The sequence below is a fragment of the Pelobates fuscus genome, chromosome 5 (genome assembly GCF_036172605.1).
Source record: "Pelobates fuscus isolate aPelFus1 chromosome 5, aPelFus1.pri, whole genome shotgun sequence".
In the NCBI taxonomy this organism is placed as follows: domain Eukaryota; kingdom Metazoa; phylum Chordata; class Amphibia; order Anura; family Pelobatidae; genus Pelobates; species Pelobates fuscus.
This window is the reverse complement of record NC_086321.1, coordinates 74,354,049-74,378,155: the sequence shown is the minus strand read 5'-3', so window position 1 is coordinate 74,378,155 and position 24,107 is coordinate 74,354,049. Positions and strand designations below refer to the sequence as shown.

The window sequence follows — 24,107 nt, the reverse complement described above, 5'->3', positions numbered from 1 at the left end:
TGTGTGTTTATTTAGCCACTCTAATTGTACACACATTATTACACGCGAATCTGGAAGAAAGTTTTTGTTTTTCATTTTATTCCTAAATTATTAGTTTTATATATTCATATTGAATCAAAAGAAAGTCGTATCTGTTCAAGATAAAAATACAGGAAGGCAGAAAACCCCTGGTTCTCAAAGGGTATACAATGTATGTATTTTTTAAAACTTTATTTTTGAGGTCAGGAAAATCTAGTTTCACCCTATTGTAGCAATATTTGTATTAGCAGGCCAGGTATGCAACACCCTGTTTACCCAGTAAACAGAATGTTTGTAAAAGAAGTCCCTTTGATAAACTAGTTCCACTTGTCAACACTAGCTGTTTTGCAACTATATAAATCATGCATTGACCATGGAGGAGTCAGTTCCTCATTTGTATATAGATGCTGTTCTGAAAAGCTTCATTTTACTCCCGGAATGCCAACAGTCAGAATGTCAATGAAGGTATTATCGTATCTGGTGGGACTGACCGTTACACTGTGCATTTTACAAAGTGATATTTTTGTTTCAGGAAATGTAAGGTAAGACTAAATCTGAAAAGTAATAGTTTATTAACTAAACCGTGGTTCATTGAAAAACAAACTTTTAAGGAAAATATCTGCGCTTACATTTAGAAAATGCAGATCTCTGTCTACCATCATTCACTAGAACTCACTGACTGCAAAATACAATAACCATAGTTGTTTTGAATTCTTATATTATTGTAGTTTATATTTTTGCATTGCATATTGTGCTTAGTTTCTAAAAATCACTTGTAAACTTTGCAAGTGAGTATTGCTGAAGGTTCTGATTGGATACATAGGTCGTTTTGTTTCTCTGATAAATAATTTGCTGATATTAAAATCATGTTTATTTATTTCTATTTAAAGTCTACCTGCTAGGATAGATTCACATGAGTTGTAATGTTTACTTAAGCAAACACTATATGATGTCTTATATGATTTCTATGAACATTAAATATATATGTAATAAAATTTAGGAAACAAGGCATCATAACTGGGTAGAGATATAGGGAGGGTTACTGCATTGCCCAAAAATCTAAATTAAGAAAACCTAGTAATTCTGTGCTGCTAATCTTGCTTCTCCAGCAAAGCACAAGATGTGCTCACCAGAGGAATAATCATAGCAGCTACAGCTCATCTACTGTAGTTGTTGATTCAAACAGCAGGAGAAATGCCTGCTGTTGGCTTAGTCCTATCTACAGAGAATCGATTCCAAAGTGAAGGAGGACCTAATTATTTTATAAAAATCTATCCATTTGCTAGGACAATACAGTTTAAACAAAAACTACCTGCTGTAGTGATTATGGTGCCAGAAGCGTCACCTCCCAGTTTACCTCCCAGTTTAACTAATCAAACCATTTGAATGATTTTGCAACTTATTGTGGATCTGCTGGGTTCCTCCTCTTATGAAGCTGGGAAGCTCCTGTAAGAAGCTCCAGTTAAGTCCTCTGAGCCAAGCCTTGCCATTTAGGGCTGGCTCATTCCTGAGAGCATATGCTGAGCGGGATAGCTCAGTGCAGGGAGCTTTAGGGCTGCAGAAGAGGAGGTAACTGGTGCCACACGGACCCCAGGTAAGTTGTCAAACCGTTGTAAAATGGTTTGACTACTTACACTGAGAAGGCACTCCTGGCACCATACCCACCATAGCAAGCGGTAGGGGTTTTGACACTTGGGGTGTTCCTTTAACCCCTTAAGGACACATGACATGTGTGACATGTCATAATTCCCTTTTATTCCAGAAGTTTGGTCCTTAAGGGGTTAAAAACAACTCAAACAAACTTTGGTTATGTTTGCTTCAGACTGCAGCTGCTATGGACTTATTCTTCTTATACAACATACATAAGCTATTCTTAATATGCATTTTGTTTGGCATGTACAGGGTTGACTCGATGATTTTTGCAACCCTTCCTTTCGTGTTCCTTTGGAGTTTTTTTTTTTAACTATCTCTTTCTTTAGGATTTTCTTTTTTTAAATTTCGTTTCTATCCTTATCCAAAAGGCATTTTCTGATAACCATTCATCAGTTTGTTTGTTTTTTCCACTTCTTGAATTTTTCTTGCTCAGTATTTATCTGTGCCATTTTCCCCTGACCCATGTTGGTCACTTTTTAACTCCTCCTCACCTTTCCCTTTGATCTCTCCTGCATACTCTACCTGTGTCCTGTGGGTTTTTTTCTGCCTCCCTTACCTGCCCTTGATTTATCGGACAGGTTGCCCACTGGACCAGAAGGGAGGAAGACTGTTGAACCTTCAGAAAATGTATTACTTTTTGTTATTTTTAATGTGGGGAGACTGGTCAGTGATCACTGGTCACTGAAACACAGCCTCTCCACACACTGTCATGGTCCCACACACACACTGTCACCATCCCCACACACTGTCACGGGCCCACACTGTCACCTCCCCCCCCACCCTTCACCCAACTACACTTACATTAAAGCTCCTAATCCTGTCACTCTCACCCTCTCCAACCATACCACACTCACCTGCCCTTGCTCTGCCACCGTGTCATCCTATCACATTAACCCCTCTAATCCTGTCACACTTGCCTTCTATCTCAAAAAACGCCCCACCAACCTGGTCACACTCTATCACTCTGTCACACTCACCCTATCACATTAAATCCCCTACTCCTGTCAGACTTACCTCCCCACGCCCTGTCACACTCATCCCACACCCTGGTACACTCAGCCTACCTCCTTCTGTCACACTCACCCCCTCAACCCTGTCTAATGCACCCGCTTGCCATATCACACTTGTTTTTTATAGATTGTTTAGGAGCGCATATACTATTCTATACAATTTGGAATTTTTTCTCCTTAAGTCACTTACATATGTATGTAGCTGCCCAAGTTAATATACTATTTTAGTTACCAGTGATTTACCTTTTTACTTTTTCCCTATTACACTCACCCTACCACAGTTACCCCTTTACTCACCCTGTCACTCTCACCCCCTGGACATTCATCATACACACAGTCGTGAAACATATCTTCACAATAAACACAATACACAAAGGCAACAGACAGCACACACAAACGGACAACACACCGCAAGCAGCAATCCCACACACATATAGTCCTAGTCACAAAAATGCACATGCCTTCGAGACATACATTTACTCACAAAGATGCTCTCTGTCAGGCACACACTCTCAGACACTAATACTGGTAGACAATGTCAGACACACTCAGAAATACACACAGCCAGATACACATTATAACTGTATGTTTGTATTTGTCAATGTGTGTGTCTCTGGATGTGCATGTATTAGAGTGTGTATTTTTGTTTGTGTATTAGAGTGTATATGTGTGCATGTATTATTGTGTTTGTTTATGGATCCAATGTGAAGGTGATATGGTATGGACAATGCAAAGGTAAAGTTACAACATGTATAATATACATAATATACATACATATACAATACATGGGGCGACACATATATGTTATATAGGATAATATATATGTAAAAGGATTATAAAATATGTGTGGGAAATGTCTATGCCATTGTTTTCTTATCTGCAACTTTATTATTTGGTAAATAATTTTTTAAAAGCTTTTTTGCTCAACCAAAATTTTCAATTTTGTTTTAAACAACAAATGTATACATGACTATCAGGCTATGTAACCATACCCGACAATTGAGTATTAACGATTAGCATAATTGCAAATGATGCCATAACTACAGTCAGAGAGCCCACAACGCAGTGGCACACAGAGCCATGACACTGCAAGCCTCTGAAAGACGGATACAGTGACTAGTGCAACCCTACCCTTCAATATAACTACAGTTATAATGGCAAATTACCAGAAATAGCTATTTCAAACACTCTTATTTAGATATATAATGGTATTACCATTATCATGTTTCTGAAATGATGCAGTGAATCTAACAATAGCTACGGAAGAATTGGAGTGAATCCACCATTTTTGGATTGCTGTTTAAGTTTGATGTCAAATTATATAAAGCATAAAGTAACATAATGTTTGCTTCTATTTAAATAGATTTGTGAGAGAAGTTAACCCTCCATCTCCAATCGATTGTCAGCTAAGCAACTGGGGCAATTGGAGTGAATGTGATCCGTGTACAAAGCTAAAGGTAAGTATTAGGTCACGTGCATTTGGTGGAGAAAAAATATTTGGTTCTTAAACACCCCTTAATCCTAAACTCAAACAGTATGATCTCAGTAGTGTATTGATAAAAGTCTAAAAATTAATATAACTGACCAATAAAACCAAAACGGTTTGTTTCAATTTGACAAAATCTGTACTTCGGTCAATTGGTCTGAATGTCCGTACACCATTAGATTTTAAAAATAAAATGGATTTCAAGTTCCAGAACTTTTTTTGTTTCGGACTGAATTTGATTAAGTTGGAACCTTTACAATGTATGTACTTATTACTAAAGTGTTTAAAAAAAAATGTAAAATCTGTTCATGATGAATAAATGTCATCTAGTTAAAGCAAATAGGGTTTCAGGCTTTCTGATGGAATTATACCAAACATCCAATAACCATTCCTCTAAGTTGATTCTGTGTTGTCAGGCTTAACTACATATAAAGTTTGCAAATATCCTTTCTTTGTTTATCATGTTTATCTTGAATAAACCAAATGAGAACAAGGAAGAGGAAACCTAGGAAATCAACAAGTGACTTGAAATGTCTTTAGTACATAGTATGTTACACTAAATATTTTTGTTTTTTACATATACACTTAATTTAGTTCAGTTAAAGGAGTCCCAAAATTATATGTTAAAAGGCCTGAACTTGTGGAGGCCTGAATTTGTGGGAGGAGTAAGTCCCCTACTTAAACTCCCAGCCCCTACTCACCTCTGCCTTTCAGCTGATTGTTTTGTCCCCATAGCAACCAGCACTTCCTGTCCAGCTTCCCTCCAGAATTTTTTCCTGTTTCCAGCAGTCAGACGTCCTGACCAGTCCTCTGTCCGTTTGAGGCCTTCCACTCGGTTCCCGGTCAAGGTACCCGGTTTCCGGTCACGAGACCGGCACGTTCACGTAAGTTAGGCGTAGGAAATAGCGCCCCGCTATTTCCCGCCGTTCGGGCCTAAAAACGTAGGGGTAGGCTCCCTCTATCATATTCGTACAAATACACGCTTTTTTAACCGATTTCAGTGTTCACGCCAAAACAGACGAACGCTCGGCACTTTATCACTGCTTTTACATATTCGTACGGAAACTACCGAATCTATTATTATTTATATACACAGTAATATTATTATGGGCATTCTCTTATTTCCGTTTGGTCACCCAGGACCAATCTATTTCGTACGATTAAAACAAACACCTTGCTCTAAATCCATATTCGGCTAGTTCTTATTCAAATAGGCTACAGTATGCACTAAGTTCTATTTCACGAATTCTACTTTTCTTTACGTATATTCCCTGTTCGGTCATATTGCTACTGATACCTTTTTTGTCAGTTTGGGGATATAATTAGCTTGTTTAAAAATCTGCCTTGTGATTTTCTTTCTATGTTAACCAGTTAATTTGTTTTACTACTTTTTAAAATATCCACGTCTATCATAAACGTACGGTTTCTATACACTGTGGCAGGATGGCCAGGCTCGTCACAAACTTCAAATGCAACAGTCAGGATAAAATAGTACTGCAGTTTATTGTCACTTTCCACAATATATACAAGGTTGTGCTCTCCCACAAAATAAAACAAAAAGAAAATAAATCCTACTCCAACTTGGAGACTTACTAAACAACAGTGTTACTAACTATCCAACTGGCCAGCTAATCTAGTTACCAGTTTTAAACAAAATGAAATACAGCACTTTAAGCAGGTTTCACACAGTACCTTTGTCTCAGGCTTAACTGCCTCCTCTCTCCCAGCTGTTAGACTCTCTGATGTCTTCAGAGGCTAACCTTTTAAAACCCTAGTGCTGGTTAATTACATTCACCTGGTATATAACATTCAAGGGGTGACTCCCACCAATTAACCCCATCATGCTGGGAATAGAGAGCACTCCAATCTATTACTAACATAGAAAGCCTCTATGACCTTGCCACAACACATATTTACCTATTAAACACTTCATTTTGTCACATATACTAATAAATACTGTTTATAAACACAATATCCGGCGCATAAACGTCTGTACTATTCATTTTCCATATAATCACGCTGTCACATATTTTTGGCTTTACAGACTGCATCGGTTTCTCGCTTTTTCTGCGCTAAAGTTGTTTATTTCAAGATCTTTTATTACAGGAACAGGTATTGTATTGTATTTTATCACTTTGCATTATAAAGCCATAGGCCTAAAATGTTTACATATTGGGTTTTATTACTTACCTCCACACCTGTCGTTAACTATGGAATTTTTCTTCGGTTAACCCTTAGCTCCAGTATTATTCTAGGCTTCCCCCGGTTCTACACAGTTAAACCGTTTCGCAAAACGTAATTTCTTTATGTCAAACCAAGGTATAGTTCACAACTCGTTTGTTACTACACCTCATATAAAACCTATCACGGTCTCAAGTTCATTACTACTTTTCCACAGGCTTACGCCCACGGTACGTTAATTCTTTACTATTATTTCTACTCAGACATACGGTCATACAGCCATCAGGCTCCGGAAAACACCAAAACCTGACCCGGTACTCAGCCATACCTTCAGGTACTTACGTCTATACCCAAATACGTCCAATCGTCACCCCAAGGCCTCATCCAGCCTTCTCACAAATATCTATTTCAGCCCAGTCACACACTTAAACCTTCCAGATCCCTCAATGCAGGATCTCACGTTGCGCCCCTAACAAACAACCTACTCCCAATTCAAATCATACGCCACCACGATACGCATAAATACGTCAACATCTGTCTTAAAGCCTCAGGACTCTTCCTCAAGGACCGCATAAGATGAGACTTACCACACTTATTACCACCAGAAGGTTCCAGATACCATTCGCAAGAAGTCAAGGTTAGTATCTACACAACATTCCAGTCCTCTCACCTTATCCTTAAATATACAATCGAACTGGCTACAGGGTCTAGGCTAATGCCTTAGCGCACCCTATCAGAAAACCCGTCCCAGCGAGGCCTTCCATCCCCCCCACCTCAACACGGAGGTACGGCCCCACGCCCAAATCATAGTTACAAGCCTCGCATGCCCTACTACAGGGCGCTAGTCAGGGCCTCACCTGTCACGGCCACACGTTTTGATTTCTCTCTACTGTCACCGAGAGGCCAACATCCCGCCACCACGTCTGTGGCAACTACGTCATAAGCCAAATCATAGGTAGAGCCTCTCACCGCCACTTGGCATTAGCAGGGCCTCACCTATCCAAACATTCAACAGTTAAGTTTTTCGCTTTGGCATCTAGCATTACAGTCCAGTTCTTCCATATACACCACCCCACATACCCCGCCTACTTACCTTACGCCCCTTCTAATATATCTTTCACATAATCATTCCTTTTAGAATGTCCCAAGAACCTATTCCAACCAAAGAATTGACAGAAGAAACTCCATTCACGCCTACCAGACCCGGGTCTCCAGGCGAATCACTCACTCTTTCAACCCCCACGTCCTTGAGAGCATGGACTATTCCCAAAATTACGGCCGAGCTTAGGCTCAGGGGAATCCCCTTTCCGGCCACAGCTAGGAAGGCTGAACTTTATAGGCTACTTACTCACCAAGCCCCCGAGCCCAGGCCAGGGACGAGCTCTCAAGGACAACCACCAAGCAACAGCACGGCCACCCAGGATACCCTGGCAGAGATCTTGGCCAATCTACATACCCTCAATAGCAGGCTATCTAAGGTGGAAAGCGCCATCTCCTCCCCAGGTACTACCACGGTAGTCCCAGTCACTTTCACGGCTGTACCTACTATACCAACATGCCCTCCTATACTCCCCCCTCCAGCACCGGGCACTGCCATTACACCATTTGAGTCACCAGCACACTCCGTCCCTGACTCTATCAGGAAAGATATCCTAGACGGGAAGGATGTGTGTCTGGTGTCCTTGCTCATAGCCTCACAGGATGTACTTGAGAACAAGGCATTCAATTATGGTGATATCTCTGTGGTGCTCAAGACAAGGGATCCCAGGCTTAATCATCTGGTGGATTATCTCACCACATGGTTCACTAAAGGGTTTCTCACGGGTATTGTAGCCATTCCCCCAGGTACACTAGAATGCCCTAATCTCCAGTCAGCATGTTTAGACCCAGTCTCCATAGACACTCTCATTGCCTCTGAAATCACGGTTTCATGATCGGCCCCTTCACCTCTTCACCATTCTCCTCCTGGCGCACTAACCCCATTGGTATTGCTATTCACAAATATTCTAATAAAAAAAAAAAGCCGCACTCCTCTTTTGTTCCAAGCATAAACGCACTCATTCCAGCAGACAAATTCTCACTTCAGTACGTAACCATCGACAACGCCATACAGTCCATCATATCATCTGGTAATCGACCCTGGCTTAGCAAAACGGACATCACAAACGCGTTTAAATTACTACCCATGCACCCCTCACTCTGGCACTTACACGGTGTTAAATGGCGAGGGAAATATTACTTCTCTACACGACTCACTTTCGGTTCTCGAAGCAGCCCCAAACTGTTCGACATTTTCGCAGAGTCACTATGCTGGCTGCTTCTGAACGTCACCAGGTGTCACTCCATTATCCACTACCTCGACGACTTTTTACTAATAGAGCCAGGGTCACCTTCACCCACAGCAATCAGAAGCACTACTGCACTATTTTCCACACTTGGAGTCCCTTTGTCCACAGCCAAAACTATAGGCCCCACAACTAAATTGACCTTTCTGGGGATAGAACTGGACTCGGTTAACCTCAGAGCTAGCCTCCCCCACGACAAACTGTCACGTTTGAGAGGGGAGATGACTTGTTCCTGCGGAATGATGTTTGCACTAGAAAAGAACTTCAGTCCCTTCTCGTATCCCTGAACTTTGCAATGCGCATCATTCCGTAGGGAAGGTCTTTCATATCCAGACTCCTTTGCCTGCTGCACGGAGTTCCGGACTCTGGCACAGTTTCTTTGGACCCCCACGCCAAGGCTGACTTAGCTATGTGGGGGAAGTTTTTGAAGGACTGGAATGGAATCTCCATGTTTATTCCCCCTCTTCACCCATCATCCACACAGACGCAGCAGCCAATACCGGTTTTGCAGCCATTTTTGGGAACCACTGGTTCAGGGGCCATTGGCCCACTGATACGGATGCCTTGCCAGGATTGAGAGAGACCTCAGCACTATTTGAAATTTATCCCATTGTGGCGGCCGCACACACCTGGGGTCATCTCTGGTCTGGCAAGGCAGTCAAATGCTACTCTGATAACTCGGCAGCTTGCGAAATCGTGAACAAAGGGCGATCATCTTCCCTAACCATCATGCGGCTGATTCGCAAGCTGACCTGGTTGGCAGCATCCGGCCAGTTTCACTTAGTTTGTTTTCACATCCCGGGTATTCACAACACGGCCGCTGACGCTCTTTCTCGTTCTCAATTTCAGGCATTTTCTCAGGCACTCCCAACGGCTCACCTACAACCATCCAGGACACCACGGTTCCACGATCTAATCCTGGATTAAGCACACTCTTGAACCACGCTAGAGCACTCACTCACCAAGCATTATCACCAAACACGGCTATCACTTACAATAGGGCTCTTAATATATTTAATAAATTCACAGCAGAGTTCGGTTTACAAGGTGACTTCTCTATTCAAACCATGGTGGCTTTTGCCTCTTTTTTCCACCTACACCTTAAACTATCTCACAACACCATTAAACTATATCTCACGGGGGTCCAGCACCACAGCCTCACCTTTTTTTCCTAACAACACACCTTTCCTGTCTTCATACCCCGTCAAAAAGGTTTTGAAAGGAATATCAAAGGTTTCACTCTCTACCATTAGATTACCTATAGATGGGCCTATCTTCAGGTCACTTAGCAATCTCCTTGACACAGCCCCATTCGACATCGGCACAAATACGGTGATCAAATCTGCTTTATATCTCGCTTTCTACGGTTTTCTCAGACCTAGAGAGTTCACCGTAATTTGTCAAGGAGATACAAAGCTAAGACTTAAAATATCACACCTCCCTAAAATAGAGGATCACTACCAACTTTCGATCCCTACAACTAAAACCAACCGGTCACTACACCCTACTATAATTCCTCTCTTCCCTACTGATAATGCCTGGTGTCCGGTAAAAGTACTAGACCACCTACGGTCAACTCTGCACGGTCACCTACTGGACTCTCCGCTCTTAACACTACAAAGGCACCCGTTAACCACAGCAAAATTGATGGTTCATATCAGAATTCTGTTATCTAAGCTCGGACACAACCCAATTGCATTCTCTAGGCACTCCTTCCGTATAAGAGCCGCCTCTGCAGCCTCTAGCACTAACACACCGGTCCATATCATCAAGAGACTGGGGCGGTGGAAATCCTCCATATATACTGCATATATTCCACAGCCGGAGAAAGAGCTTCGCCAAGCTTTCAGCAACTTGGTTTTGTAAAAAATGCAATAAAGTGTGTATTTCTCGAATTTATCTTTTTGCCCTCTTTTATTTACAGGCCCACTCGTACGTTGGTTTCGGCACACCACAACCAACTTTGCTCACAGTTACTATCCATTACGTATTTAAATTCCGAGCACAAGTTAAAAGGCCTGAACTTGTGGAGGCCTGAATTTGTGGGAGGAGTAAGTCCCCTACTTAAACTCCCAGCCCCTACTCACCTCTGCCTTTCAGCTGATTGTTCCCACCCACCTACACCCTGTTATAATTACATTCTCCTTGGTGGGCCCTCTTTTATTTACAGGCCCACTCGTACGTTGGTTTCGGCACACCACAACCAACTTTGCTCACAGTTACTATCCATTACGTATTTAAATTCCGAGCACAAATATATATATATATATATATATATATATATATATATATATATATATATATATATATATATATATATATAATTATTATTATTATTTTGTAAATGAATGGCTTAGATGACACTAAATATTTTAGTTTTTTACATATACACTTAATTTAGTTCAGTTAATGGAGTCCCAAAATTATTACATATACTATATATATATATATTTGTGGTCAAGGCATAAAGCCGTACAGTTAGTAACTTTAAAACAAACAGGACATGAAAAGTCAGTTGTGGTGTGCCGTAACTGACGACGTAGTAGGCCTGAAATAAAAGAGGGCAAAAAGATGTAACCAGTTTATTCAGCCTACAATACAGTATAAGATTATCACACAATCATATTCTTGAATGCTAGGCGTACTTCCTGAACTGGCTGGGGGATGTATCGTGTATAAGCTGTGGACTTCCAGCGGCCCATGATCTTAATGATGTGTGCAGGGATATTCTTTTTTGAAGCGGTAGTAGCGGCTCCTATGCGAAATGAATGACCAGAATATTTGGCCGGGTTTAGCCCCAAGCGTACTAACAATGTTCTTATGTAAAGCATGAACTTACTGATGGTCAGTGTTTTACCGTACAATGCCAGTAGTGGTCGATGTGGTGTCATTGGGATGGACGAAAGGTACTGGTCGAAGACTACCAAGGGACACCATTTATTGTCAGTAGGGTAGTAAGGAATAGTGACCGTCTGTCCCTTCATACTAGTTTTCATCTGGTGTAGAAACAGTGAATAGTGGTCGTGTGTTTTAACTAGGTTAGCTCTTGTGAGGAAGTTTGGGGTGTTATAATTAGTAGTGGTAAATTCTTTGGGCCGAAGGAACCCATAGAATGCCAAGTATATGACTGTTTTGATGACCTGATTTGTGCAAGTCTCAAACGGTGAAGTGTCTAAAAGATTTGACAGTGACTGAAATAGAATGTCATGTATAGGTAATCTGGAAGGTGTAGGTGCCGGGGTGGAGTCCTTGATACCCTTCAATACAGACTTTACTTGGTAAGAGGAGAGGAACCGTTGTTTATCAGGCCATGTGGTGAGGATGTGGTGTTTAATACCCGTGATGTATAATTTAATAGTGTTGAAGGATAGTTTTAAGTGAAGATGGCAAAAAGAAATAAATGCAATCATAGTGCTCATGGCAAATTTGTCAGAAATTTTGTGTTCCATCACAAATTTATTAAACATCAGAAAAGCCCTGTCATAAACCTTTTTAGTGTTTACAGAAAGCCCTAATTGTGAGAGATGATATCCGTGAGCGAGTAATCTGTTTAGTCCAATATCATCTCCTGCCACTGTGGTACTGGAGTGGGTATTAAGGCCGCTGTGGGTAGGGCCTCCCGGAACTCCTGAAAACGAGATCGGGATAAATGGTCAGCGGCAACATTGAGAATCCCAGGAACATGTACGCTATTCAGGAAAAAAATGTATTTCGCTGCTTGCCATGTGAGATTCCTAACAAACCGCATGATGGCCAGGGAAGCGGAACGTCCCTGGTTAACAATATGGCATGTTGCCATGTTGTCCGAGAAGCACTGCACCGACTTCCCTGACCAGATAGCTCCCCATTTTACCGCTGCTGCAACAATGGGATAAAGTTCAAATAAAGCAGACGTGTCCTTGAACTCTGGTATCTCCGCAATTTCCTTTGGCCAGTTGCCCCACATCCATTCATTGCCAAAAATAGCGGCAAAACCGGAAGTGGCTGCAGCATCTGTCCAAATAGAAACAGACTCATCCGATAACACTGGTATGAATAAGCTCTTCCCATTCCAGTGTCGTAAAAACTCCCTCCACATGTGTAAGTCAGCGGTGGCATGCACATCTAACATTATACGAGAGGAGTCGGTCTGAAACCTAGGGAATAGACTGAGTAGTCGGGATATAAAAGACCGTCCTTGAGGAATAATTTTCATGGCAAAATTAAGAGAACCTAACAGGGATTGCAACTCCTTTTTGCTGCAGGACTGTTTGGTTAAGTAAAAGTCAACGGCGGCCAGTATGCGTTCAATCTTTTCCCTGGGGAGGCTAGCCTGCATGTGTACTGAATCCAGCACGACCCCCAGGAAATTGATGACCGTATCGGGACCTTCGGTCTTAGTAGGTGAAATCGGGACTCCTAGTTGTGTAAAAAGCCGTGTTGTAGCCTGGAGGCTACTGGGAGGTAAGAGGTTGCTTTCTATGGAAAGAAAGTCACCCAGATAATGAATAATGGTGGTGCATCTACAGGTGTTAAGCAATATCCAACACAACATCTCAGCAAACATATCAAAAATACGTGGGCTGGGGGGCGGGGCCTGACAGCCAACATGGCAGGACTTGCTCTATGAGAGCTCCGGCAAAAACGGGCAGAATCTTAGCAATCCCGGCTACATTACTGTGGCCAGCACCACACGGGACCCAAAAACAGGTCCAGGACCTTACCAGCAACGGAAAGACACCCGATTTGTACAGTTTCGCACTGCGAGCACAAGTTCCGACCATGCGGCCTAAACTGGAGCGGAGCCCGAGGCCTGGGGGAGGCAGCCGATCCCCCGGCTTAGGACCTGCTCCCAAGCGCAACCTAACAACTGCCCTGCTGCCCCCCCCCCCTCTGGACCGGCGGGGGATATCCCGGTCCTCGTGGGGGACGATTACCCCCCACACACAGCTCCAAAAAGCGACGAAACTCGAGGCTAACCAGGACTACAAAGGTCCAATCAAGATGGCGGTCAAAGCACAAACAGCGCCAAAACGCTCCCTCACTAAGCCACCTGAAAACATTTGGGTATTCCTTGAACGGATCGGCAATCACTTCTGGACCAAACTCCAGATCAGAGGAAGGTCCCTCCACTCAGCAATGTGTGCACTGGCGACATGGATACGACCAGCGATCCGGCGCCAACTAGGCAGACACATACCCCCAGCCACTGGAGCGGTCTCCGGCCAGAAACAGAACCGGGGACCGAAGCGGCGAGTGCGGACGACATTTCCCTCCGAGACTAGCAGACGGTCCTACGACTACCGGAACGACCCAACCGAACCCGCTCGACACACTCCCCACCCAGTGGAACCTGACCCTTCCGACCACCAAAGCGCAACCTGGCATACGCAGACCCGCACAGCAACTCGGGGAAAGGCACAGCCTCACATCGCCAAATCTGTCCGGCTCCAACGTCCCTCGCAACACCCCATCGAGACTGTTTGGCCACAGCATATTGCCGAGCGGATTCTTGCTGCCGGGCGGCGGGCCGCAAGGACTGGCGTGGGTTGAGGGCCTAAGACGGACTAGCTGCATGTGTCCCATAGCTACCTGTTATTTCGCAGGGATACCTGCTGCTCCTACACACAAGATGGTCATGAGCACCACTGGACTGGCGAGGACTCAGTTTCCTTTTCTTTATCTTTTTCTTTTCTAAACCACTCACTGAGGTGCTCCTCACCCGACTCCTCAGGTACCAGCCTTACTTGCCTCAGCAGAGTGAAGCAGGTACCTCTTAGCTTAACTCACCTGCATCTTAAGTTATTACGGCCAAATATGGCAATGTAGTCCATAAGCATAGCACATATTGTTTTACCTGCTAATTAGACCTCCTTGGACTTCCTATGCTCGACTCATTTAAACCTGTTTTATTGTAAGCAACCCTATAGTTTACAACAGAGATCGAAATATATATATAGCGAAATGATGTATCACCATTTATTTCTTTGGGAATGATAGCACTGCCACAGCAGTATTGAAATCTGAAAGCTGGTCAATCTCGTTGTTTTAACCATTAAGTATGCTGTTACAGACATGTCTAACCTAGCCTCCTTTTATACACAAGACCGTAGATGCATAGACTGCTACACTACTGATAATGAACAATAGGGAGATGCATTTCATGTTAAACGTAAGCTAGAATATCTTACTAAATTGTTGAAGCATGTTATTATTACTTTACTATAAAATTGTGCTGTCAAATGTATGCCACAAGAATGTTTAACACTGTTACTGTCTGGCTTGTCACAGCTGTCGTGGCTTTCACAAGCGTAATGTTATGCTCTGCACAGAAAAAATAAAGAATTAAAAAAAAAAAAAAACCTGGGCTGCTCTTTGAACCGAATGTAAGACACGTGAAAAAATAATATAACTCTTGCCATTTAACACCATGTAAATGCCACAGGGATGGATGAATAGGGAGTAGTCTAAAAGCATTCACTATGTCCGTCTTACTAAGCCAAGCGCCTATTCCTGCTGAGAGGATGGCCGTGATGGCATTATCTATAGTAGCGTATTGCAGCGAAAACTCTTCAGACGGAATAAGTGAGTTAAGACTTGGTGTAGCTGATGCATGAGGAGCAGAGAGGTCAAGAATCAACCTTTGCTTGTTTGAGGTTTTACCAGTGACCAGACCTATGGGGTTAGTTCTCCATACAGCAAAAGGTGGAGAGTCAAAAGGCCCAATTACAATCCCTTGGTCAATCTCTTTCTGTATTAGTCGGTCAATAGCGTCAGGATCTGCCATGGCTGTTTGCAAGTTCTTGCATTCTAAGACCCCAGTAGGCATGTGGATGATACCCGTGTGAAAACCCGCCGTGAAACCTGACACAAAAGATTCCACTAAGTGTTGGGATGGGTGATCACATAATAACTTTCTCAGCAGTGAGACATCAATAGACGATAAATACTGCTTGGGGTATAATTTATTTGGGCACATTGCTTTAGAGTGACCCCGGAAACATAAGGAACAAACATGAAGCAACCTACATGCACTGAACCCGCACGTGCCTGTATTAAAATTGTTGCAAACCTGCGACTTCCCCCAAAAAATTATATCACGGCCCAGTTTATCTTTAAGGACCTTGGCTGGTCTCCCAGTCGGTGTCATATTGGGAGGGGGGTAGTTTATCGAAAATACGACCTAAAGAGGTCAAGACCGAGGATAATATCGCGTGCAGATCAGAAGACTGACCGCTACTAGAACCTTCATCAGCCCCAGTATTACCAGTTTGCGTGTTTAAAAGTCTATACAATTCGTCTTTCCTAGCCGTAGCTGGGAATGGAATATTCATTTTCCTCAATTCGGCGGTGATCCGAGGAACCGTCCAGGAGCGGAGAGATGAAGGACTTGCATTGTCGACTCCTTGGGATGGAGTGACCGATCTAGCAGGTGTGCTAGGGATAGACAGATCTTCCCCGCCTTCTGGTAGTTGTGACATGCTACAAAATACATTTTTGAAGTTTTACCTAGTGTAATTTTTTTTTATTTTTTTTACTGGCTGCTTTAACTAGTGCCAAGCGGCGAAACAATTAAGGCGATAGGTGAGGCCCTACTAGTTGCCAAGCGGCTGTTAGAGGCTCTACCTATGAATTGGCCCGATTGGGGTATGAGGCCATTGACATTATGGCGGGGAGTTGTCCCCTCTGTGACAATAACCAGAAAAGACAGAATGGGAGTGACAGGTGAGGCCCTCTCTATGCAACCGAGCGATGCGGCAAACTATGATTTGGCCCGAGGGGATGTCGTACCTCCGTTTGAGGATGGGTGTTGGCCTCGCGGGACCACTAACGTAAGGTGTAGAAGGCCAAGAAGAACGTACCTAGAGGCTCCTATGCTTTAGTGCCAGTGTATAACTAGCTTTTGAAAATAGTCGGGGAAGGGAATCGTGTAGAATCAAGGCAAAGGGACGTACCTGTTGAGCCGAGTATTTAGCCGGGTAAGGTAATACAGGTGAACTGTAGGTCCTACAAAATAGTGAGTTTACAATTAAATTAAATTTAATAACTATTAAGTGGTTATCGATATGTACCTTACATTCCCTCCTGTACCCAAGATACCTACCAGGTAGCAAAATCCTAAATTGGAACCTGGAACCAAAACCCCAAAATGCTGCGTGGATGGCCTAGCCTATAAATGTAGAAGTAACAGAAGTGGCTAGTTAAAACATGAAAAATGACATGTGAAACTGTACGTGTTTTAAGAATTTTATGTGTCTGTTGCGGTCACCGGCCCGCCGAGCCTCACGGCCGTGCCCGACCGGCACGACCGCACCGACTACACGAGCTTACCTGCTTGTCGGCGAGCCGGGAACCGCGCACGTAGTTCTTCCGGGCATCACGCCCGAATCCAATATGGCGCCGACCACGTGGTCGCGTCTATGGATAGCCCCGCCCCCGAGAATTATACTAACGTGTGCGTGACGTCACGACGTCAACGCACACGCACGTTCTGGGGTCAGAGGTCGCCCTCTGACCAATCATAGCTTAGAGAGGGGTATTTAAACCCCTAATTCACCCCAGTACTTTGCCATGTCGTGGTTTCAGTTTCCTGAAAGTGCTATTCTCGTGTTTCTGATTTCCTGGTATCCTGATCCTTGGAGTTTCCCTGGTTATTCTGATCTCTGGTTTCCCTGACTTGGCTTGTTTTATCGGTATTGAGTATTTTCTGGCTTCCTTGACCTCGGCTTTCCCTTTGACCATTCTCTGTCTCTAGCGTATTAGTCCGGCCATTCTAAGGTCCGGTTTACGCTCTATCCTGTTATTTTCCTTTTCTTACTTATGTATATGTTTACATAGTTTCTGCGTGCTGGACCACATTACTAGTCGTGACAGTGTCACATAACCAGAAAAAAAAAAAAAAGCCTTATCTTGATTGCATGTAGTATCTGGAACACGGAATGCCTCATGCCACACCTGCAAGTAATTTGCCTGAATGCAGGTGTAACCCAGCTAAAGTGCACAATGAAATTACGAATGCATTTAAAACTAATGAATAATGAGTATTGTATCCCATAAGCACAATTAATATATGCAGCTTATAAGTACGTATAACTTGCAAACTGATTTAAACTAAATCAGGAATCGAAACGAATTGCCCAGCGTACGTGCAACAATTCCCGCCAAAATATTCAAAAATGTGACGTAACGGTAAGCTCCGTATTTGGATAGTGGTATCCCAAGATGACGCAGATCGACCGCGACCTCCGCCCGACGGCAGCCGTGACTTACGGTTTTGCTGAAAAACGGAACCAGCCGCCGGTCGCTTATGCGTTAAGCCGAAATGCGGGGACGCCGGGGAGACAGGGAATATCTTGCAAGCTGAAACGGAGCAACAGGACCAGGTAAGTGTATCCTCGGGGTTCAGCCTGTGACAGAGGAGATTTGCACGGACCGGAAGTGCGGTTATGCAAATCTCAAGACCTGAACCGGTAGCAGGTGAAGGGCTGGAGCTCCTTAAGAAGGGAAACCAAGCCCCTCCCACAACTTCAGGCCCTGCCTTCCATATATGTATTTTTATTTTATTTTTTAATTAATATGTCGAGGTTTTTTGGATAACCATAAAACCAGAGAATTTGTCCTCATAGTGCCACAACCATGTTGGCAGGTTTAGTGAGCCTCATAGCGCCTTTACAATTCCCATGCATTGTGGGGTGTAAAATTAACCACTTTTGTGACTTTTCTGTAGTTCCCAGTTAATATGCTATGAATACAAAAAAAAGTATAGATTATCTATGAAGTTGTTCATATTTTTATTTTTGCAAAAGTAAGCATGTTTTACTGAGTCTGGGACAAAACACACTTTTTGAATACCTTATTAATGCTAGATAACTTTTCACTTGTAACATTGTAATTTTTTTTTGTATGTCTAGTATCGATCTCGAAGCATTGTAAAATTTGGTCAATATGGAGGAGCACGTTGCTTGAGTTCATTGGGAGAAAGTCGGCGTTGTAAACCTGATGCAGCCTGCGAGCAGGAACGTGTTGATTGTGGAAATGATTTTGAATGTGAATCAGGTAAGAATATCTGTAGATGTTTTGAAATATGTAATCATTATTACTGTCTTGATTTATAGAGGTTACTATAGTGGTTGCCTATTTGATCATGAAGGACCCTCAATATTTCTGTTCTTGGTTAGCATCTATATTGGAATAATCTTTTTTCAGTTATTGTAATAAATAAAAAAGTATATAATAATACTAATAATAATAATATATAACCTATTGTTTTAAAACCAACACATACCTTCAGAATTCTAATTATCATACTATTCACGAATTCAAATGAGGTTCCTATTGCAATCCTGTTCCTAGTCCCTATCCTATCAATAGTTAGTATCTGGTAACTATTCACTTGGTCCATAGTTAGTATCCGGTAACTATTCACTTGGTCCATAGTTAGTATCCGGTAACTATTCACTTGGTCCATAGTTAGTATCCGGTAACTATTCACTTGGTCCATAGGTAGTGTCCGGTAGCTATTCACTTGGTCCATAGTTAGTATCCGGTAACTATTCACTTGGTCCATAGTTAGTATCCGGTAACTATTCACTTGGTCCATAGGTAGTATCCTGTAACTATTCACTTGATCTTGTCATTGTCTAGAATTGTCATGTGTCATTGTCTTGAATTTGAAGTGAATTCAAAGTGAATTTTACATTTTAGGCCAAAGTAGTCAAACTGAGAACATGCCTGACTTAGATATATTTTTTTGCCCACCAGATTTGAAATTTACTTTTATTTAGCTTTGAATTTGAAGAACTCACAATTTAGTTAAACCTGTTTAAAAATTTTTATATATAAATATAGATATTTTTTTGCTGGGACTTTTAGAAATAAATGGGTATTTTGGCAAACAGAGAATATCCATGGTTAATGGAAAAGTTTGGGCACCATCATTATTTTATCAAAATGAACTGGTTATTGTAAGAGTCATCGAGATCTTCTGGAACCTAGAAATGTCTCATGGTTTAAAGCAGTGATCCTCAACCCTCTCCTCAAGGCACACCTAACAGTCCGGGATTCAGGGATTACCCGGGTGTGTCTAAGGTGTTTTTAAAAAAAATCTAAAAACACTGTAGACTCTAAGGTGTTTTTTTTCTTCTTCTTTGAAACACCTTAGACACACTAGGGTAATTCCTAAATCCTGTACTGGTAGGTGTACCTTGAGGAAAGGCTTGAGAAGCACTGGTTTAGAGTATTCAGGATCCACCCCTAATGAAAGATCTTTATGGAATTGGGAATTTGTCATCAATCTCAAAAACATTCCAATAGTATCCTAAGTGATATTGAATATTTATTAGGTGTTCTGGGGGTGCTTCTATATGCTTCTCTCCCATACCAATGTGCTTCAGAAAGAATGGAGATATAAATGATAATTGTCTACCTGCTAAGATCTATATTGCGACAGATTCTTCTTCTCATGCTTGTAATTTCAAATTGTGTGCTCATTACTATTGTTTTTTAATCTTACTTTACAGGTAGATGCATAAAAACAAGGTTACTGTGTAACAATGATAATGACTGTGGAGACAACTCTGATGAACAATGTGAGGATGAACAAGAGCCAAAGCCACCATGCCGCAACTTGAACATTGAATTGTCAGAATTAGGAAGAACGGCAGGGGATGGGTATGTGAAACATCATCTAAACATTTTCTTTTTAATTTAAATGAACACATGCTAAGTTAACGTATTTGCTCATGAGTTTGAACACACTTCCATTCTTATTACTTGTCTTCTGTATATTATATTATGTAAAAAAAAAATAATTCCGACAAACATTCCACTGCATGTTCACTTTCTAATTTGGAGAATTCTAAAATAATTCATGTGCATAAGTCAACATGACTCACAGATGGGAGACCATCTTTAATGAGGTAAGGACCACAGTTACAACTAGGCTGCGAAGTCAGTTCGGGCACAATATCATTGTCCTAAAACCTCATCTATCTTTGGTAAAATATTAGACACAGCTGGGGCTGTACACTCAAAGGCACAGATCACTTATTTCTGGCCCACTCTGTTGCAGTACTAGAATGCCCTGGAAGTACTTCATTATTTGTCCATTGCCTGTTAAATAGTTACATATTAGTAAGTAATATATATGCTTTAAAAGACCTAAAACCACCAGTTCCAACTCTTCATATATACACACACATTACTGCTGTTGGTCCAAGAGATGGTAAAAAAAACACCTACATTTTAAGCATTTTCAAATTTTGCCACAAAATAGGAGAACATTCCTTCTTGACTCCAAAGTGGCAGTCAAATTTCTCATTGGATCAACAAACTGTTATCGTATATATTGGAGTTTATATAATTGAATATTCTGGTATTCCAAAAAAAACAAAAACAATCAATTCAAAATGTGTAGAGAATCTGACAAAAAAAAACTTTATAGGCAAATAATTCAAATAATTCCGCTTCATTATTATTTTTAATTGTAAAGTACTTTTTCCTCTGACATAAGGGAAGTAACATTTCCTCATGTTTAAATGGATGACCTGTCCTTAGCCCAATTAATGGACTGATTGCCTGAGAGCTGCACTGGCCCTGTTTATATTATTTTTATATTATTACCATGTTCCCTCTGAGTTGCCATTTTTCTAAAATAAACAAGTAAACATTTTTTATTTGGTATCCTAATTAGTGGTACCCTACATCTGGGTGCCAAATTAGTGGAGCCTTCTACTAAACAGTACCCTAATTTGGTAGGGTTATCCCACATCTGGGTACCAAATTAGGGTATGTTACAGTTGCCTCCAGGCTGGCTGGAAGTTGGACCGTAGAAAAGGATGCTCCTAGCGCTCACCAAAGGACCATCAGCACCGTAGACACCATAACTACGGCGTAGCCACCATAAGTACTGCAGACTCCACGAACAACCGCTGCTGGGCTGGTATTTGTCATCTGCTCTGCGCCCTGGACCTACGACCAGGCTCCAGGTTCCAGTAGGTGAACCTCTTCCTTCTGTAGAGCGAAGCAGGATCAGGAACAAGAGCTCTTACAAGAGCTCAGTAGCTAAGGGAGTATGAAGAGCATAGCAATCCCTGTAGTGATTATAGCTGTCCCCTACAAACATGAGTCAAGGATGCAAGTTAGAGGGACAAGTCATTCTGTTTATTGGCACAAAAAAAAAACCTTCTTTTATGCAGGTTTCCCTTAGATAGGACCACCCACAGGGCGTTACAAAACAACCAATCATACACATACATTACCGAAAACACTCCCAGCAATTAAACACAAAATCCTCCCCTCTGCCTGTGCTATAATTATGTCACACAAGGGATTAACATAATTATCACACACAGTAAAAATACAGTTTTTACACATACACTGTAACTTTAAAACCATACATCCAATCTTCGAACGGGACTTAGTCTCTGCAGCTGAAAATTCAGTATGGGAGAAGGTAAGGGTCAGCGGTGTTCGCGGAAATGTGTAACCGATTTTAGTTCCATGAATTTGGCTACACATACCGCTGACCTCGTTCGAATGAACAAAGATGGCCGTCGCCACGTGTTGGTTTGCACGAACTGCGGCCACCCAGCGGTCGGCAATTAACCTGCAGTAACCTCACAGCCTGGGAGGTAAATTGCCTGCACACTTCCACTTCTGGGTGGTCTGCCTGTGTGGTACTTGGTTCAGTAAGCCCCATTTACTGAACCAAGTGGGAGAAAGCCAGGGGCACAGTGTATTAAAGGTCTGGGGACACCATCTTAAAGGGGCATTGTTCAGCAAAGTCACACTATGTCCCCAGACGGTTCTTAAAGGGCCATACACACCCAGAAAAAGGCCATACTGTTTTTATAGGGCCCGATCTCCCAGGGGCCATAGTCATGCGGGAGGAGGCTGGCAAATAGGCTTCTCCACAATCCAGGGAAGCAGGGCAATTTATCATTTAAAGGGCCAGTTACAAATAGCAGTTTGTAACAGGGTAGCTTAACAGCGCCTTAGTTAGGTATCCTAAGTAGTGGAACCCCTCATTAGGGTACCAAATTAGGGGAGCCATCTACAGATCAGCACCCTATATGGAATACCGAATGTCTGAATTTTGCAAAAATTTCAGATAAATTTTGGGTCATCCAAATTGATAATTACCAAATTTCGACAAAAGAAATTCGGAATGACCATAATTAAAACGAAAACAATCTGAATTTGTTTTCCTCTTTCATATGTCTATTATCAACCCTATTTTTTAAATCATTGAATTACACCTAAGAAACAGGACATATTTATACAGAGAGAAAGTAATTAATGTATCCCTGTTATGGAAAATATATTGGCTGTGATTTACTCATGCTGCTATCCTATAGTCTATTATTTTCTGTTTTCTATGCTTATTGATGCAACACATTTTTCTACTGCCGTTCCCTCTAATTTTATTTCTGTTGACGTTCCCTCTTATTTTAGTGTGAATATATTGGGAATGCATCCAGGGAGAAATCCTTTTGACAACGAATATTTTAATGGAATGTGTGACAAAGTTTGGGATGGGAACACCAGAACTTATTACCGCAAACCGTATAATGTAGCTTCTTTGGTTTACCAGGTAAGCTGCTTATATCAAGCTTTGCTACATGAGTACCATTATGCGTTAAGATAAATGTAATGAACAGATAAAACAGCACTTCCAAGTGTCTAATACTTTTTTTTTTAACTTAGATTTTATATTTTCCAAGGTCCCACAAAGTCCCTTCAAAATTAGGTATTAGATGTCCTGTTGGTTCCTAAGGAGATATGTAATGTTTTACGAGGGGATTTGGATAAATTACGAGACAAGGCAGGCAAGTGGCTGATTAAATTCATTATAGATAGAGGCATTTTGGGATACCGACCCCTCAAGCAGTTTAAATTCTGAATGAGATTGAGTTATATATAAGAGTATATCAAATTTGCTAACAATAGACTAGGCAACAATTAGCAATGTCAGTCAGTCATTACAAAGGTGAGTAAGATACTATTGTACATAAAAAGATAAACTCGTGGACATGTTGAAAATAGGTACTTTTTTGTAAATTAATGGCTTAGATGCCATCGTGAGTATGTGGTGAAATGTTGGGATTTTTTTTTTTAAATTGCACAGTTGAGCTAAAAAATATAAACAGGGAATGGAAGATATTAATTTGGGAAAAAAAGCTAGAAAAAAAGCATTTGTTTTAGTTTAGAATCTGAGAGAGGTTATATACAAAGTCAGTACAAAGAGCTATTTGGAACAGGAACAGAACTGTAGAAAGGATGTAGAGAGGAGTTCATCTTCTGATAATGGAACAAAAGTCACTTGTAGCAGAAGAAGGGGCTTTAAAGTAAAACGTGAAAGTTAACACATAGAGGTTTTAACAGATCAATTACCGTAGATATTTTTTAATTTTAGAAAAAGTACATTTCAAGAAT

At 41.7% G+C, this 24,107-nt stretch overlaps 1 protein-coding gene across 1 annotated transcript in view; it reads left to right on the top strand.

The window, feature by feature from the left end:
* Positions 1-394: 394 nt before the first annotated feature.
* Positions 395-24,107, top strand: part of C9 (complement C9) — a 38,428-nt gene continuing 14,715 nt past the window's right edge. Inside the window, exons 1-5 of the mRNA XM_063453996.1 lie at positions 395-560; positions 4,045-4,138; positions 18,584-18,728; positions 20,192-20,342; positions 23,127-23,265. Coding sequence (XP_063310066.1) covers positions 457-560; positions 4,045-4,138; positions 18,584-18,728; positions 20,192-20,342; positions 23,127-23,265 — 633 coding nt within the window. The 5' untranslated portion in view covers positions 395-456. The remainder of the gene's footprint in view (positions 561-4,044; positions 4,139-18,583; positions 18,729-20,191; positions 20,343-23,126; positions 23,266-24,107) is intronic.